Raw genomic sequence first — 18,563 nt, forward strand, 5'->3', positions numbered from 1 at the left:
CTGGACAATATGAGACACAGTGATCAAAATATAACTGCACACCCCCCCAAAGAGACTTGAAAAAAAAGCCACTGGCAATGGCTTTACAAGTCTAAATTTGTGAGTTTGTTTTCAACGCAGATAGTATCGTCCTTATATGCAGTAACTCCATGATGTGCAGATTGTGTGGATGTGTGCTGAGATGGGGGACTGTAGGGGGGTAACGTGAATAAAGCACACAGGATGTTGGGTTGAGTTGCAATTAAAAAGCATGAACATCAAGGCCACCTTTTCCTAATCAGAAGGCGAAGAGTAAGACCCCAGGCGAGGCAATTTAGCCGAACAAGACCGCATGCAATGGAAGAAGGAGGAAGCAGCAAGCGCATCACTTTTTGACCTTTAAGCCCATCTGATGAATTTCTGGTAATTAAGCCATTTGATTGCCTGGAATTAATGATTTGGATAACTGCCCTTTAAAGGCTGTTTACCTCTCTGTAAATTGAGCCTTTCTGCAAGTCTTGTTTTTGTAAATGTAACCTTTATGGAAATTACTCCATGCACCAAAAGCTTTCATTTAACATCGCTGTAGCGGCAGTTCAAAGGGGAGAAAGGAAAAGGGTACTAAAGGCTTATATAACACCCAAGATAATTCCCAACTAAAATAACACATTTCTTCAGCCACAACTCAGACTTTCCGCTAGAACAAGTAACAATCTATATATGTGCGTTTCGGGGTGTATGTGTGTGTGTGCGCCTGGGGTGATGGTACACACGCAGGGCTGTAGTCGGAATTTTAGGATTTGGAAGTTAATAGTCCCCCCACTGTAACCCCGCCACATTCACCAAAACAGGTTTTTAATTATTCGATTTATATATTCGTCATCTGTTTAATATAGTTTGGTAAATTCAAACCATCTATTTCATATTCCAAATGCTATTTTAGAACCTTCTCAATACTTACAGGCCAAAAATCTTGTAGGGAAACACTGTTATCACTATTTTGGGAGCGAAAATTTGCAGATTTTAAGGACATTTAGTGTAAAGAATATTGAAAACTACATAATTTGACATTGTAGAATGGAAAATGTATTTTCGACAAACAAGATCATCGTGTCAGTGTCTACACGGATACATGGGTGCTTTTTGGATGGCCGGAGTTGTACCTTTAACACAGGGACTGTCTCCTGTACAGTTAATGAAGGTCATGTTCGTGACCAGCTCCCTCACGTCGCTCTCAAACCTCAGCAGAGTGCAGGCCAGCTGGGTTAACGCCCTCAACTGGTGGGAGGTCAAACTGAAGCTCCTGCTTTTCATGGGAAGCTCCATCGGTGCTGCCAAGGGGGGGAAAAAAAAGACAAGACATCAAACACACACTGCATATGCTTACGAATGTATGACTGACAGAGAAATGCACTACAGTGTACAGCTGAGTAAAGGAATAAACAATTTCATGAAAACAGGTTTTCAACCCAACCTCCCCGCCTACATGCACTCATCAGAAAACACCCCCCCTCCTGAAGTCTTGCCTCGCACGACACCTCTTATAAATATCGACCCATTCATGTTTTCCCAATACACAGTATAAACAAAGAGACAGTGAAAAAATATGCAAAACTTTGCTCCCTGAGAAGTCACACATGCACATCCTTCTCTCTCAGCACAAAACTTTTCTCCCCCTAACCCGCCGATGACCCCCTCGGCAAATATGGATTTCCCATTTTGGAGGCTGCCAAAGCCATCACCCGGGGGATGTTCCGCATTAAGCTGGAGAATGGGCGGCTGGGAGATGCGTTGCCATACTCCCAGACACATGCACAAATACTTTTGTGTGTCCGCTTAAATGAGCTCCTCCACTGCAAAGGCTCAGTATTAGCCTTGACTCTAAAAGCGAGAGATGATTGAGCGTTGAGATGGAAAGAAGAGGGGGGGTCCTTTTCCAATAATTGTAACATTATTGCCTCTGGATCCTAATGTAATTTTGTTATATTGTTAAACAAAATCTGACAATATGACAACATACTGTCCCCAAGGATGCTTGGTTTAATCATGCATGAGGTCTGACTCCATGTGTTGTGTGCGGGCACTTGTGTATGTTTGTATGAGTATTAATGAGTGAGAGTCGATGAGTTTTTGTGTATTTGTGCCTGTTGAGTGTGTACGCACATATTTATGTTCATGTAATGCAGGTCATTATGAATAACTTGATTTGTAGAAGACACTTTCACACACATTTGCACATGTCAGTCTTGCAAGATAATTGTCACACTGCTACCAGATTTTGTGGTCACTGTGGAATATATTCTGACCTCAAGTTTGTTTGTGTTTGCAAGTCTAAGTGTATGCATGTATTTATGTGCATGTGTGTGCATGTGTGTGTGTGTGTGAATGCATGTATGAAATCGTAAGTGTAATTATTTGGGGTGTGTTTTAGCGTGTGTGCTTGTCTGCGTGTGTGTGTGTGTGTGTGTGTGTGTGTGTGTGTGTGTGTGTGTGTGTGTGTGTGTGTGTGTGTGTGTGTAATTAAGCTGCATGGGTCTGCAGCTCAGCAGCTGCTCTGTAATGGGGTCCAGTGGGAGTCTGTGCTAGAGAGACGACCTCATGCTGCATGTGTACACGTGTGACCTGGTAGACACCAATGTGCCAGCCTTGTTCCCCAGCTTGCGCTTTCACGCACGCACCACCAGTCTTGTCTATTCCTGAAGTCACCAACAAATCAAGAATTTTCTATGCTTAACACGGGGCCAACCTAAAGCTGTCAACAACTCAAGAGCAAACATCTTAACCAGACTAGACAGGACACGTTCGAGAGAAATCCAGCGGTCCGTGTAACGCGTTGCAGTTCTTTGTTTAATTTGCTCCATCAAAATGAATCAAATAAAAAAGTAAACAAATGTGAAATGGGACTCACGGATTAATTCACTGTGTCCATGGCAACATTACGCTTTCTGTTTCTTGTTAAAGTTTGTATCAGCTCACACGAATAAAGACTTAAAGTGGTATTTTCCAAAATACTTGTTCTATTGCTCTAGCTCTTATTTATTCCACTACATGAAGCACTCAGTGAATTTGCTACTAGTTTATCAAATGCAACACACAAAGAAGTTCTTTTTTTTTTTAACTTGAGTGCGATAAATAAAATAATAAAACAAAGCCATTTTTCTTTTGCGTTGAACTGATAAATGAACGAACCAATTCTTTATTATTTTATTTTCTGATTTTGAATTCTCAATTGAATATTAAAAGAATGAATGATGCACAGATTATAGCCATTTATAGCCACTGGATTCTCCAAAAACCTATCACCACTACCCAATTGCCACCGTCTAACCTTCCTGGGAGATTCATGTGAGCATAACAACCATTAGCCACCTCCTCATCTGGAGCACCACCTTCTCCAGAGCTCCAGCTCCATCTCTCTCCTCCCTTGTCATTCATTCTACTCATCCTCTCCACCTGTGACCCTATGACAGTTTCACTTGCTCACTCAGTCACATTCTAAATAGTCACCCATGACCTTGATGTTTAGCAATGCTGCGTCTCAGCTTTTCACTGGGCTCTGCCGTGTGGGCTATATAGGTATTTATAGTCGTCTCCCTAGCCAAATAGCCCTATAGCCATAGCAGTCTAGTACATAGCCATCTAAACCTCATTATACCTTTGTCACAACAGTGAGGCCAAATGGAGGCTCCCATAGCCAGTTGATGGAGAGGGTGTGCTTAAAAGCACCCAGGTGTGTCATATAGCATAGTACATAGCATGTCTCATGGAGCAGAATGAGGAAGGGCACTAGCAGCCAGAGAGTTCAACCAAAGGTCAATGTACTGAGAATCAATAAAGGAGGAGCTGGTGCTGAAAGCAGGGCAAAAATTACATGTTTATATAAGCGCTCCTGCACATGATATTACAGTGTGAGGATGACATTATGGCGTGAGGATGTTTGTATAAACAGAAAGATAAATGGAAATCCATATTTTAGTGTGAACCATAAAAGCAGTAGGCCTCTTATCAAAAGCTCGTAAAGCAGACAAGCATATGTTATTCAACGAAATGTGTGGGCCTTTACATTTCATGTGGAACATTGTAGAGAAGTGTCTGAAAATATCAAACTCTGTCAGTCTACAGTGGCCGGTTTTAGTTTGTAGGTTTTAATAATGATAACAGTGGAACACAAAAGGATTGGGGGGGGGGGCAAAGTGAGCAGGTATTTTTGGCGAGCCATCAGTCTTCTGCTTGTCTCTGTGGGTTCCACCAGCTACACAGCATCTCTCTCTCTCTCTCTCTCTCTCTCACACACACACACACACACACACACACACACCACACTGCTCTTGACTGGCAGGGAACAGAGAGAAGGGAGAGAGGAGGAGATCTGGGGAAGGAAAAGGGGTGGTGGATAGGGATGAAAACATGGGGAAGAGAGGGAGGGAAAGAGAGGGAGGGGCGGGATAAGGGAATTCCCTTAGCAGTTGTTATTGATTCCGGTGTTTACGGGCGAATAGTTTAGTGCCGTTTACAAAACAGAACAGATGCAGCCAGTGAGCAAAAAGGTAAACAATTGCTGTGTGGCGGGCTGCCAAATCCCCAGTCTGATGTATTAAACTCACGGTGAAGAGCATTTCCCCTTTGGCTGCACTTATTGCCACTTCATTTCCTCTTCGCTCACATACACACTCTCTCCTTCTTGCCATCTCTCCCCTTCTCTGCGTCTCTCTCTTTCTCTCTCGTTCTGTCGTTTGTCTGAAGTGAAAAAAAAAGGACAAGGGTGTATGGCGCTTTTTGCCGTTTGGCTATTTTGTGTCCTCCTCTGACCCAGGAGGCCCAGTTCTACCTAACAGAGCCATTAGTAGGGGGAATTGCATGTGTCTGACATGGCCGAAAACCAATTATTAGACACTTTCTACCAAATGATGCCCAACTCTTTGGGGAATGGACAATCATGCAATAATTTAGCCACTGATTTAATTTCTCTCCCACACACCATCTCTCACTCTCTCATCCTCCATCCCTCATTTCCCCCTCTTTCTCTCGTTCAGTCTCTCTGTAGTGTATATCAGACCATCTGAAGGGTGGTCTGCCTCTCTTGCCGCACTGTCCAACCAACGACAGGTCTCTCATCATGTGATTACAATATATGAAGACGAGTTTTCTGTATTTGTGCAGAAGTGCATGTTGGACAACACCCTCTACAGGTGATGTAAGCGTGGGATTTAATTAGATCCAGAGAGATTAGGAAAAAGGATTTCACAACACAAAGCACTTTTACTTCATTTTACACACTAGAAAAACTAAGTGCTTTGCATATTACACAAAATGCATAAACGTGAATTAGACAAATATCCGTTTTAGGGATAAACTTAAGAAATTAATTATATTATTGTTGAAACTAGATTTTGAAGGATCTGCTGTTGCTGAACAGCTTCTACGAAAAGACACAGTTACCAGCTGAAAATAAAGCATAGATCTGCATTAAGATCCTCCCTGGACATGAATGCTCTGCAGAAAAAAGACATTTGCATTAACTGAAGTTAGGAGAAGATATCCAAAGACTAGGAATCACGCTATGAACTTTCAGCACTTCTGAGTTGTCTTTATTTGTTCAAGTCATTGCTTGTTCAACTGTGCATTGACCTATGTAAAGCTGCAGGTTGATGGTTAAGTTAGAAAGTTATGAAGATTTCAGTATCACCTGTATGTTAATTAAAACGGTACTTAAACCAAGATTTGAAACTGATACAGCAGACTCAGAGTAATTGTTGCTTTCATTTCATATATCACCCACAATGAATTGACCACCAACAGTTCATTAGGGTGTGTGATGATAGCAGCTAATGTAGCAAGCAGAGAGAAAGAGATGGGTATGGAGGTCAAGGTAACCAATTTATTCTCAACTCTCGACATAGATTTCTGATTTGTCTTGACTGTTATTAGGGTTCCCTCAAATTACGTTACTTGAGGCAGTTTTTCAGACTTTGCGTGGCTCTCTTTGAAGCTACAGAATGCTTTACACAACTTTTCCCCCCTCCACAGATGCAATAGTATTCCTCAAGACTTGTAAACAGACCTCTATTGACCCTTGTCGTACCCCAAAGAACAAAGTTGCCTGGTTGGAAAAGAAATTGCCAACTGAAACTAAACATCTAAACATCTCCTGTCCAGTTTAAAGTATTTCAGACAAACTGTAAAAGAAATACGGAGAAAGGTGGAGAAAAACTGAAAACTTAGCACCAAGTGGATATGACTTGGTGCAGCTCTCCTGCAAGTTTCTCCTGCAGTGCCCATTTGTACTATTTTTAAAATTCTGCCTGGGGTCCGCATTAATACCCAAGGACTTAAATATCAAAATGGTCTGGTTTTGTGTGTGTGTGTGTGTGTGTGTGTGTGTGTGTGTGTGTGTGTGTGTGTGTGTGTGTGTGTATTTGTGAGCCACTTCATTCATAACATGGGGCTTTACTCAAGAGGTGCAATGCTATGCAACAGCTCTTCTGTGTGTGTGTGTGTGTGTCTCTCGGTGCACACGTTTGCTGTGTACCCATGCCTCCTTGTGTGTTCATCTCATAGGGTGTCAAGTGGGGTCGTGTGGGTGCCTTGGGGTACGTCTGTGCATGTATCAGTGTGTATGTGGGTAGAAGGAGACTATGAGCCACTGTAGACCGCCTGCTAGGCCGTGTGACAGCTGGGGTCCTCTTCGTCAGTTGCGGCCCACTGCTCACTCAGACAGCCTTATTATGGGAGGCCTCCTGCTGTGATTCCCTAATATACACTCTGACACATGCACGCACACACACACACACACAAACCACCCAAGCCCTGGTCTCTTGTGGCCCCTTCCCTGGGTGCTGTCCAACCAGGCCTCAGCAGGGGCCACCTGGCCTTCACAGAAGGAGAAAGTAGCAATATTTGATAACTCAATTAAGTCGCTTTGCCAGGAAGGAGGCGTAGTTGTAATAGTGGAGTTTATGGCGGGTGAGAGAGGAGCAGGGCTAAGTTTCATCTGCTTTAAATTTGTTTTTCTCTCCTTCTCTGTCTGTCTTTGTTCCTGGCTCTCTTTGAGGTGAACATTGCAGTGAGATAGGGGTTAAGATTTCGCTGGCTTCCTCTGCGTACTTGAACCAAGTAGCCTGGATGAAGAACACGAAAGAATGTATTGTCTTGATGGGAGCATTTCATTAAATCCCACTTGTTTAGTGCCCTTGTTCGCGTTATTGTTTTCAAGCCCTCAGCGAATCACACTGACTCTTCATCACAAAGTGCTGGCTGCTCTCAATAAGCCAGCCATTTTTGTCTGTGTTTTCTCAATAGAAGGTGCCAGGAAAATGTTCATATCCTTGAGCTGTTCAAGAGTGATACACAAAAGCCATTGTGACCACTCTGTGGAAATTGCGGGGAAAAAAATAAATGGCACGCATAATACACATTCTCAAGGGCCATGAAACATATTCTTTTCTGCGATTTCATTGGAGCCATGATTTAGAGAAAATGAACGCTGACATGCACACACATTAACACAAGCAGAGAGTAAAGACCCCGCTCTTCTCATTAAGATTAGTAAACAACCACTTGTTCTGTGTGGTAACTTTCTTAAACAAGGCCTTCTCATCATCTACAAGGACACAAAGAGAGCAGTATAAAAAACATCATTCATAAACCGTACGCATCACGCACGGAGATGTGCTAACGTGCACACAGTGACACACGAACCCCCCTACCCAGCCCATAATTACATGGCAGCATGCGGGTGCACGTCCCCGGCTGACAGTGTGTATAAACTCAGGCAGAGATATGATCTAGTGAGGAGCTGCTCTTATTAAATATTAACAAACGCCATTCCCAAGTAGCCTCAATCCCCACAAGCACCTCCAATGCCAGTCAGAGCCTCAGCCGAGCTATCTCGCGTCACTACAGAACCTCTCTCCCCGCTGAATAGGCTGCTGTGCTTTCTCTAAGAAAGAGTTCAAAGAGCCAGAAAGGGCGAGGAGGGGGGTGCGGCGGTGGTGAATGTGCTTCCTATACATGTTCCAACTCAATCCTTTTTTATCTATAGGGAGCTGCCGACGTCGTCATATGGGGAAATTAGTGGAAGTGGAATTCAAATCAGCGCTATCAGAATGGGGTTGCAAAGTGTTTGAACAGAATTTCACAACCTCGACTTCACCCCTGTGGCCGATTGTTAGGGAATGAATTGTAAGTGTGTATGCAGTGAAGTTGGAATGAAAGCTTTTGATGTCCTACAAAAACACGGATCTCCTATGGATATGTATGCAAATTACTGATGCCATATGGAAATTTAATGATGCATTTTTTAAAGGGAGGCATTAAATGACTCTTGATCACACAATTTTCTAAGTAAGCCAGCAATTAGTGTGCATACATGCACACATGCATTGGAATCAACTCATGGAAAAAATAGCCAGGTGCGTGACATAGGTTGAAAGGTCATTGAAAACACACTATGTAAGTAAGTACGGACACATGAAGACCTACACAGCCACACATGCATACATCGAGGTAAAAAAAAATAAAGGTAAAAACATATCAACACTGTACCAAAGCAAACATGTTGGTAGTATTGGTGTTTTTGCACTTTTTTGGTTACATTTCATGGAATCATTGAACTTTATCTGTAGGTTTATATCTTTTGTTTAACTTTTGTATTACATTTTGTTTGTATGAAAAGTGCTCTACAAACAAAGTCTGAATGATTGATTGAGAATCATAAAATACAAGAATTTGGGAGATTGCTTAAAAGTTTTAAATTTGTAGCTTATGAGCAGTAACTTTCATTGCACCACACTGAGCTGGGCTCTTAGAAAAAAAGTGAATTACTGTATTTTCTTTATTTTGGCACAATTCAACACACACACACACACACACACACACACACACACACACACACACACACACACACACACACACACACACACACACACACACACACACACACACACACAGACATGCACATGTAGACTTGGCCCACCCACTCCCCTGCAGACTCAGTGAGGTGTGTTAGTGAGGTCTAAAGTCTGTATTGTTCCTGACCAACCAACCTGTCTAGTACAATCCCCCAGTCTCTCTGTTCACCCCATTACACTTGGAAAACTGCAGGAAAATGGGAAAAGAAAAAGGGAGAGGAAGTGGACGTGGGAGAGATGGAGTAAAGGAAAACGGTTGGATTGTGGGGGGGTGGGAGGGCTGAGACCCTTCACATCTGTCTAGGTACAATGTCAGAGCCTGCCTTTGAGTCGGTGGGGTTAAAAGAGGAGGCAGATCTTGCTGTGAACGCTGTTAAATGGTTCAGTGGTTTGACAGTGGCTGATGCTACAGACAGCGCTGCTCCCCTGGGAGCCCACAGAGTCTCCCAGGCATGGCTCTTATCAAAATATACCTACCGCCAGCCTCTACTTCAGTAATAAACAATAACACAGCGGGGAAGGAGGGAGAGATCTAAGGAATCATTGCATGCTTATGAAAACAGAATCACTTTTTTTAACCACTGTCATAATTGCCTTGACAATTATGGGCGTAACATACAGTATAGACAGTAAAGTGTGAAAGCAGATTATGCATTAATGTTCAAGCTTTGGCTCTTTAGGAGCCACGGGCATTTGGGTGGTGGATATGTGGGTTCTTGAGCTTTTTGGGGGGGACTTAAAACATGAACAACACAAAAATGTAATCCCAGTTGTAGCCCTCAAAGCTGTGTTGCAGCTGATAGTCAAACACACACACACACACACACACACACACACACACACACACACACACACACACACACACACACACACACACACACACACACACACACACACACACACATACACACAGAAACACATAAGTAAAACCAGCACAGGCAAAACTGCTCCATTTTACCATCATTACACAGCATGGGTCCCTCGCTCCCTTTGGAGCCATGTTCTGCCTCCGGTGCTACATTTGACGGTTTGTTGAGCGGCACGTAGGTGTGTAGCCTCCGCCGCGTTACGTGATCAAACAGCCCAACTGACGCATGGCCAATTATCCTGGCTGCCTCCTCTCATCTCACGTTTAAGGAGAGGGAAAGTAAAAACCAGAGAGGGAGATGGAAAGAGAGAGATGGAGGGAGGGAGAGAGGGGGAAAAAAGAAGCGAGGCTGGTGGTGTGTTTATCGAAGAATGGCAGATGCAAAAGCACTCCTTTCCCTGTTCCGCAGGGAAGCTGACATGTGCACCATTTTTGAAAAAGTAAACAATGGCTCACATACAGTTTTTTTATTGTGCATATTCACCCTTAGCAAGCCGTAAATAGGCCAATACGAAACAAACAAAGAGAATATGGGGGGAATTAAGTATAAGAAGTGACATGGTGTGTGAAGGTCTGTGCTCGTCTCTAGTCTCGGTGTAAAACATCAGTGCTTGTTCACAGTGACATATTCTGCATTAGTGGCGAATATTAAAAGTACTTCTTCATGTCTTTTTTCTCTCAAATACTCCTCTGCTGTGTAACAAGGTCAAGAGAATGTTGAACCTTGCTCTTCTTCCTGCACCAGCTTTTTCTCTACACCCTGCTGTTCTCCCTACACAGCTGTAACGCTGCTTGAAATTTAGTGGAAGGTCAAGATTAATCAATTTCTCGTCTCCAACGTAAGGTCAGGAGGTTGTATGAAGGTACGACTGTAGCACTGCACTTGTTGTGTTTTAATAAACTTTTATATTGTTCACTTTTTATGGCATGCATGTAAAGAGGACCACTGAGATACGGTTATTAACACTAAATCCCCCATTGGCCAAGGTGACAGAATATATTGCCTTACATTTCAGATAAAGAAGCGAATTAACACGGGCTTAAACACACTGCAGCCCAAACTTTGGACATTTTGAGAACAAGGCTTATTTCAGTCATCTATGCAGTATGTGGTAAATAGTGCTTAGAAGTAGTTTCAAAAGAAGCCTTGGCCTTGGAAATACTGCTCCTCTCCTTTTGTTGGCAAAGAGAAAAGAATGGCAGACAGAAACGAGGGCCGTAAAAAGAAAGCAATTACAATGGGAACAGCAGTTACTGACAGTCACTTACAGAGGCCTTGGCTCTGGCTCAGATCACTACACACTACAGCTGAAAAGTAAAAGAAAATGGAGAGGACAGAGAGAGAAAATCACCTTTGTTGAGTAACAATGAGAAGCGGGAGGAAAGGGAAGAGTGTAGGAATGAAAAGACGAAACAGCACTGAGGCTCATCTAAATAAACTCTAAGTATATCACTTACCTACGGTTGCCCGGGTCTTGGCTGAATATTTTTTGATCTTGCTGCTCAGCGCGGTGTTGTCCCTCTGGGCAGTGTCACATTCTTTCTCCATCAGGGAGGCCAGCTCTTGGGCCACGGTGCTGAGGTAGGCTGCATTAACAAAACCAAGGACCGTGTGGGGCTCTGCTAGTCTTGGGAGGACCTGCAGTTCCTCTGTGAGGGCTTGGGTCAGAACTGGGACCACAGAGGAGAAACTTATAGCCAGTCTGTCAAAGCCGGTCTCACCGCCTGGGCAGGAGCTCAGGGCTGAATGCAGCACAGACTGCACAAATTGGCATCTTAGAGCCTGGATACATAAAACAAAAATAACACTGTAAAATCACTGGTGTACTACTGTATCATATTGGTACAGCAAATACATAAAGTTGATTTGGAATACAAGAAAACAACAACATAGCTCATGATTGTAGTGGAAAAAACAACTGCTAACACTTATGCTTAAACACAAATAGAGACTGAATTTAAGTGGATTATTTCACTTGATTTCATTATTGTATTACAGTTTTACTGCACCTGGTAATGTGTGAGCACCTCACACTCAGGATAAAGAAAGAAGAGCTGTTGCAGACAGTGGGCTCGATCAAGCATGGACAGAGTGAAAATCTGTCTGGGCCCAGGATGTTCTGGGCTGCGGGAAGACAGCCGGTCCATCAGGTAGCGTCGCAGCTGGAGACGTACGTCATCCCACGCCACCTGGATCTTAAGGAAAGAAAAAACGGGTGCAAAATCTCACTAACGACCAAGAACACTGCACAGGAGGTAATTGAATATTTATCTTTAGTGGTTAATAGTGTCATAACTCAGGTGAAGTAAAACAAGTACAGCCTCTTCATTTGAGTACACTCAGCAGCTGAATTACACATTAAATTAATTAAGTCAACAACAAATTAAATACTGTAAGAGAACATTGAACTGACTCAAAAACTGTGCATTACCTCTAATGAGGAGTCATCTTTGACTGTATGCACCAAATGGATGGAGGAGGCAGTCAGTAGAGGATTAAGAGAGGAGGATGAGGTGCAGGAAGAAGATAGGGTATAAGGGAAGCAGACGCCGCACTGGGCAGACAGATTCACCAATAGCTGCAGTGTCACCTCTTCTTTCATCTCTTCTTCAGATCTCAGGTATTCTTGCTGAAAGGACCCAAGGACTGAAGACGTTAATTTCACAGGTTTCACAGCTGTTCTTAGTTCTTAGTTGCTGCTTGGTTCTAGTTCTGCTTCCTTGTTCTTAGTTTACCTGTTTTTTGCTCTCTAGTTCTTAATTTACGTACTTTTTGCCTTTTTATATCTTACTTCGCACATTACATTTCTAAATTTTTATTTCTTTTATCTCAGAACCTTATAAGTGTTTATTTAATGTCTACTGTTGAACAAAGAGAGAGTAACATAATTTCGATTCTTAGTATGTCAAGTACATATTGAAGAATTGACAATAAAGCTGATTTTGATTTTGACTTTGATATGAGACCTTTCAGAATGAGTTGTCTTCTGACCTGAAGGCCTTGTAAACAAACAGCTGCAACTCAAAGGATAGCTGAATACGGACAATGTCAGGACATTGTAGTTAAATGTCTAATAGAGCTGATTTATTAAATCAGTATGGTCATAATTATCAGTCTTCTAGATTTTTCACTTAAGAGAAAAACTGCTTATCTATAAAACATTTAACACACATGCTACAAAAGGTGGAGGTAATCACTATCACTTAGTGTTATCATCATTCAGATGTATTACCAGAGCTCTGAAGAAGTTCATAAGCTCCTGATGTCCTGGGGAAGCAGGCTTGAAACGGCTTTGCATTCTGACGTTGAACCACTGTAGGCACTCTGTAGGACTTGGTGGACGGTCGCCTGTCCGGGAGTCTCCCATTTTTGCCTGGAGCTCCTTCAGCTGCTGTTCAATGCTGAATGAACGAAATATAAAGGTGCATTGTTGAAGTCTAAGAACTAGCGGCTATGAAACTAAATAAAAGCCGAGAGTACAAGAATAAGAACTCTCGAAATTGAAGTGAAAAAAAATAATTCTATTAGAAGATTGCCTCCAAAGAGCAAGTGCTAAATCCTGACAACAAAAGAAAGGAAGAAAATATGCAGAAATGCAACATTTTATAACAAATTAAGGCTCAGCTTTATGGTATTTGCGTTAAAAATGGACAGCTTGTACCTTACGACTATTATTTGGATTAGAGCTGGTCTGTCTGATGGCCACCATGTTCCCGTTCATCTAAACTACTCTCTTACCCACTTTTGACTGACAAAAAAAAATGCTTGACTGTCCAGATCTGCTGGGACAGCGTCTCTTTTTTGAAAAGTGACTGATGAGACATAAAGTAAATCCCAATCACTCAAACACACCCAAATAAAAACACTGCAGCTGCACCACAAACAAACGGCGACGATACACACAACGAGCCGCACTGCTGTCACACAAACACACAGACACGCCGTCGAAGACACACACGGACCTACACACGCCGTCACATTCGGCTCTCCCTCACTCTATTTCGATGCCTGTACTGTGAGGAGACAGATACAGAAGCATCAACAGTAATGAACACAGACATCGATATATCAGTGTGTGAGCGTGTGCTAAGCATCTGGTGTGAAGTGGCATTACAGGCATCGGCAGGCATCTGAGACACACATTTCTTGCCATCTCATGTCTTACTCGTTCCCCTGACACACACACACACATAGACACGCACATACACAAACACCGCTCTTTTGATTTTAACAGACGGCATCAGCTATTCAGTTCCCTCTTTAATATGACAGATTAGAAATGACATCTTTGGGCTCGACATGTTTAGTCATTTCCATGCAAATCAATGCATATATATTTGGATGTGTAATACAGAGTGTGTGTGTGTTTGTGTGTGTAATGCGGGCCTACATACCTGCATAATTAAACATGTTATGGCGTTGTGAACACTGTCATTGTGTTCATGTGTGGTTGTGTGTACATAGAAGGCTCCATAAGTGACTGTATGGAGCGGTTCATATAGTGGAGTGGAAATGATCAATCACACAAGCCATTATCTGATGTGCTAAAAGCAATTAAGAAAATAAAGTCGAATAATGGTTTGTGCGTTTTTTATCAAATGTTGATGATGTTTTAACTTTTTAAAGCCATGTTCTTTTTGAAAAATCAAACACATCACTATGGCCTCTGTGGATTTGCAATGAGGGCTTGTTATGACATTCGATAGGCTAAATGATTAATCAAAAAATTCTAAGAAATAATCAATGAAAAATTCAAATCTGAATTTGTTGCACACCTGCATCTCCGTATCCCCAACATGTGTGTGTTTATATATGATACAAAGCCAAAGTGCCATTTCTCCACCAGACAGCTCATCCCCTACCGCAGGTCTATAAACTGCCTCCTGCCTGCTCCTGGGCCATGAACACATCCAGATGTCTTACAATGGCAACACATTAAATAACCGTTCAATCTGACACACTTTGGTTTCAGAGGGGAAAAACGCAAGGGGATAAAATGTTATAGACTGTTACAAACCGCTATCCTCTAGATTGAACACCGCCTAATGATATTGTTCTCTCTCTCTCGTTAACTACCTTACTCTCTCGCTCTTTCCTTCTTCTTTATACAGGCCAGATGATGCATCTCACTTTATTCTCTTGACACCAATGTGCTGACTGACAGAACCCCTGATTATAAAGTGGGTGTTTTTTGTGTGTCTGGAGTGATTGGATGCCAGACAATATTTGCTACACAGACTGTTCACTAAAGCATCTTGTTAAGTTATTTTTTTAAACCTACTGTGATACTATGCATATTCCTGTTTATTTCTGTATTATATAGGAGAGACATAGCCCTGTGACAGATTGTGTGAGTGCAGCATCTCTTGACTCTGCTTGCCCAAAGCTCACTAGCTGTAAACGAAAACAACTTCAGCAAGGTCCAAGCAAAACCACCGCGGCTCAGGATTGCTGACGGCACTGTGTGTAAAATTAATAGACACCACTTTCAACAACACAAAGAACTGTTGCGATGCTGGTTTGTTTGTGCGACCTCTGGCTCTGCTTTCTCCATGGAGAATATAGCAATGAGTTTCTGAAAAAAATGCAGCTCTGAATAAAGCATACTTAAAGTGACATCACCGCTCTTTTGTTTTTTTTAGGCCACTCTGGGCAACGAAAACATAACGAGAGGAAGAACACTTTTAAGAGTAAATGCAGAAGTTAGTTTAGATTTTTGGAGAGATTTCTGTCACATGTCGTATCTTCCAATGAGCACTTGCTGTAGATTAAATGGCTGCACAGAGCACTGTATGTGTGTTTATGGTACGTCATAAACATGGATGTTCGTTCAGGGCTCCACCCCAGGACTTTACAAAGACAGCAGGTTTCAAATGAGCTTCCATCTGTAGCTCACTTTTCACCAAATCTCTGAAGTTCATTAAAAGCAGAAAATGTAAGTAGACGATGAAGTTTTCTCTTGTTACTCAGTTTTACGGCAGAATTAACACTGAATTAAGCTTCCTAACCAAACTGACAGCCTCAGACTGGGACACAACCTTGCCATAGACATGTACGTGGACACAACAGAAAGAGATTGTCGACTTGAATCCAATATGAAGCCATAGACTAAGACAGGAAGGGGAATGGCTTTTAGGCTCCACAGTCTTTCCACTCCTCATCATCTCACTCTTGCCTTCACTCGGGAAAACAGTGGACTCTAATGGCTACAGCAACAACACTTGCCTCTTCAGATACATTTCCAGGCCTCGACTCCATTGCTTTTCTCTCTCCATTCCTCCTCTTTCTTTTCTTTCTTCTCAAAAACTCTTACTTTCCTAATTTTCTTTTCTTTACTCTCGCCTTTCAATTACCCCTCCTTAAGGCCTTGTGCTGTAAGTTATAAAGTCAATGTGGATGGTCTGTGTCAAGAAGTCCATCCAGCTCTCGACAATGTAGTGACCTTTTGCCCGCTGGTGTGAATGCTACCTGCAGCCTAATCAACTTGGCAGGATTAGCTCCGAACCTGATGACTTCGACCGCCAGGAAGCTCAGATGCCGAGGAAAGAGACAGAAAGAGTATAAGAGAAGAGGACGGTAAAGACGGGCAGAAAACAGAGCAGTCACAGAAAATAAAACCACTCAACTTTCTGAGTGAGCACGACAATGGACAAACCCTTAATGGCAAAAACGCCACGGCAGAACTCGACAAAAGGGCCAGAGAATGAGAAAAGAGGCAGAGGAAACTAGGAGGAAAGAATTCTTTAGGCCTCTTGACAAACATGTCAATCATTTTACACTAACTGACACACACACACACACACACACACACACACACACACACACACACACACACACTTGCACTTTCACTGCCGAAGTGAAATTTAATTGTTTTTCAGACCAGTTCAGCCAGACAGTCGACACCGCAGCCACACTCACCCCAACCTTCACCACCGCTGAGAGAGAAAGGGAGCAACTGGAGGTCTTTTATTAGATATGATGGCACATTTCACAGCTCCCTGACTTACAGAAACCCAATCCTGCGATTAGTCAGCGCTTTGACGTTATCTTAAGTTCCTTGTCAGAATTAATTTAGTGTGGGTGGGCTGCTGTGGGGCTGTCTGTCTGTCGTGCTCCGCTCCCCTCCGCTCGCCTACAGGAGGTGGGGGGTTGGAGACAACGGGGGCAGGAAGATCCCTTTCAAATAAGCCCCAGCTCCAGTCAGTGCCAAACCAGCCGCATGAGAACTAAATATCTCCTCCATCAAAGGGTCCTATTCTGCGAGGGGAAAAGGAGTGAATGGGCTTGAATGAGCAGCCTGAAAACAAATCCCGTCTTGGCCCAGCCTGTCGCCCACTTAGTGCCCTCAGCCTTCATCCCCCCCCCCCACAGCCATCCAGCCCTGCCAGTGATACCGGAGAACTGATACAGATGATATACCGAGTTAACACACGTGTCACGCACAGCTAAACACAAAATCAACTACATACTGCAAGGACTACAGATCAGTATTTTTGCTCAATGAAAAGGAACCCTGCACGATATGTGGCCAGCTTTCAGTTCCCTTGGCTCGCACACGCATTCAGTATCATGATTATGAGAAGTGCTCACACACATGGAATCAAATGTAAAACTATTGATACTGTACCCTGATCAAGATTGGCAGGCGACTAGCGAGAGCCATTTGTCTTGCCAGTGTGAAACCAGGCCTGTCTGTCGTCTCCAGGCCTGTGCTGCTGACACTTCATTAGAGATCTTTTCCTGGTGGCCCATCCCCATTCGGCCTCACTCTGCACCCACCCCTGCACTGTCCCATCTGATGAAAACTAATGGATTACAGCATTTCAATTTGGGGGAGCCAGCTCCGTTGTCAGCCTATCTTAATCTCCTTCAATTAGGGAGCAGCTCTTAGGAAAATCTCTGACATCTGAGAACTGGGAGCAGGCCAGTCACTCTGACCCATAAACAGGCTGAAGTCCTTCACGGGTGTGGGCAGCTCTGTCTCCTCCATCTCTCGGTTTCCTTTTCCTCTCCTCCACTTCCGTAATTTGTCCCAGACACTGATAAGTCAATTAGGCAGCAGGTGAGTGAGCTGTGGATGTATGTGTGGGTGTGTATACGTCTACAGCCCACCCTGGTTGAGGTAGAAGGGGGCCCTTGCTAGGTTTTATTTGCTTGGATGTGTCCCAACAGAAAACGGGTTGTCCCGAAGTAGTCTGGGAGGAAGTTAGCTGCAGTCTGACAGAGATACTGACCAGTGGTCCCCCATGGCGAGAGGAGGATTGCCTTATTTTTAGCCCCATTCTCCATTATCTGGATGCTTTGTTCTCATAATGGTTATCCCTCTCCCATCTGCAGGAACACAAAATAACCCTTTAATGCTTAGAAAGCAGAAAAATGGCCCGGCCTTCAGTAATAAGCCTTGAATTACCTACCCAAGGGTTTTCGTTTCAAGATGTGGAATCTTCAATTATTATGTTCCCATTTAGAAAGAGGAAGGAAAGAAAAAGAGAAAAGGGGAGGGAGACAGTAAGAGAGAGTGAAGAAGGGATGAGTCCCAGACACTAATGGTGCCAGAGTGAGCCTTTGTTCACTTGCTACATTTAGCCTGTCCTTCATCATCTGCCCTCAGCCTCACAACGCCACAAACGATAAAAGACCTGAAATATAGATTTCTCTTTTTCTTCTCTGCCCCCGTGTCTCACTCTTTATCAGTGTATTTGTGCTCTCCAACTATCCGCATCTGCAGTCAGTGACAGATATCTATACTTCAGTCATCAGTGTGCACAAAAAGAATATTAAGTATGTTTTTTTTCCAAAACATATG

General features: G+C 43.1%; 1 protein-coding gene across 3 annotated transcripts in view; it reads right to left on the bottom strand.

The window, feature by feature from the left end:
• Positions 1-18,563, bottom strand: part of kiaa0825 (KIAA0825 ortholog) — a 121,654-nt gene that overhangs the window by 94,000 nt on the left and 9,091 nt on the right. For all 3 annotated transcript variants that reach the window (XM_022192622.2, XM_022192630.2, XM_051950412.1), the window contains exons 3-7: positions 12,990-13,158; positions 12,189-12,386; positions 11,767-11,952; positions 11,215-11,539; positions 1,143-1,310 (exon numbers count right to left, since the gene is read on the bottom strand). In XM_022192622.2, coding sequence (XP_022048314.1) covers positions 1,143-1,310; positions 11,215-11,539; positions 11,767-11,952; positions 12,189-12,386; positions 12,990-13,158 — 1,046 coding nt within the window. The remainder of the gene's footprint in view (positions 1-1,142; positions 1,311-11,214; positions 11,540-11,766; positions 11,953-12,188; positions 12,387-12,989; positions 13,159-18,563) is intronic.

This window comes from Acanthochromis polyacanthus, chromosome 7 (assembly GCF_021347895.1).
Source record: "Acanthochromis polyacanthus isolate Apoly-LR-REF ecotype Palm Island chromosome 7, KAUST_Apoly_ChrSc, whole genome shotgun sequence".
In the NCBI taxonomy this organism is placed as follows: Eukaryota; Metazoa; Chordata; class Actinopteri; family Pomacentridae; genus Acanthochromis; species Acanthochromis polyacanthus.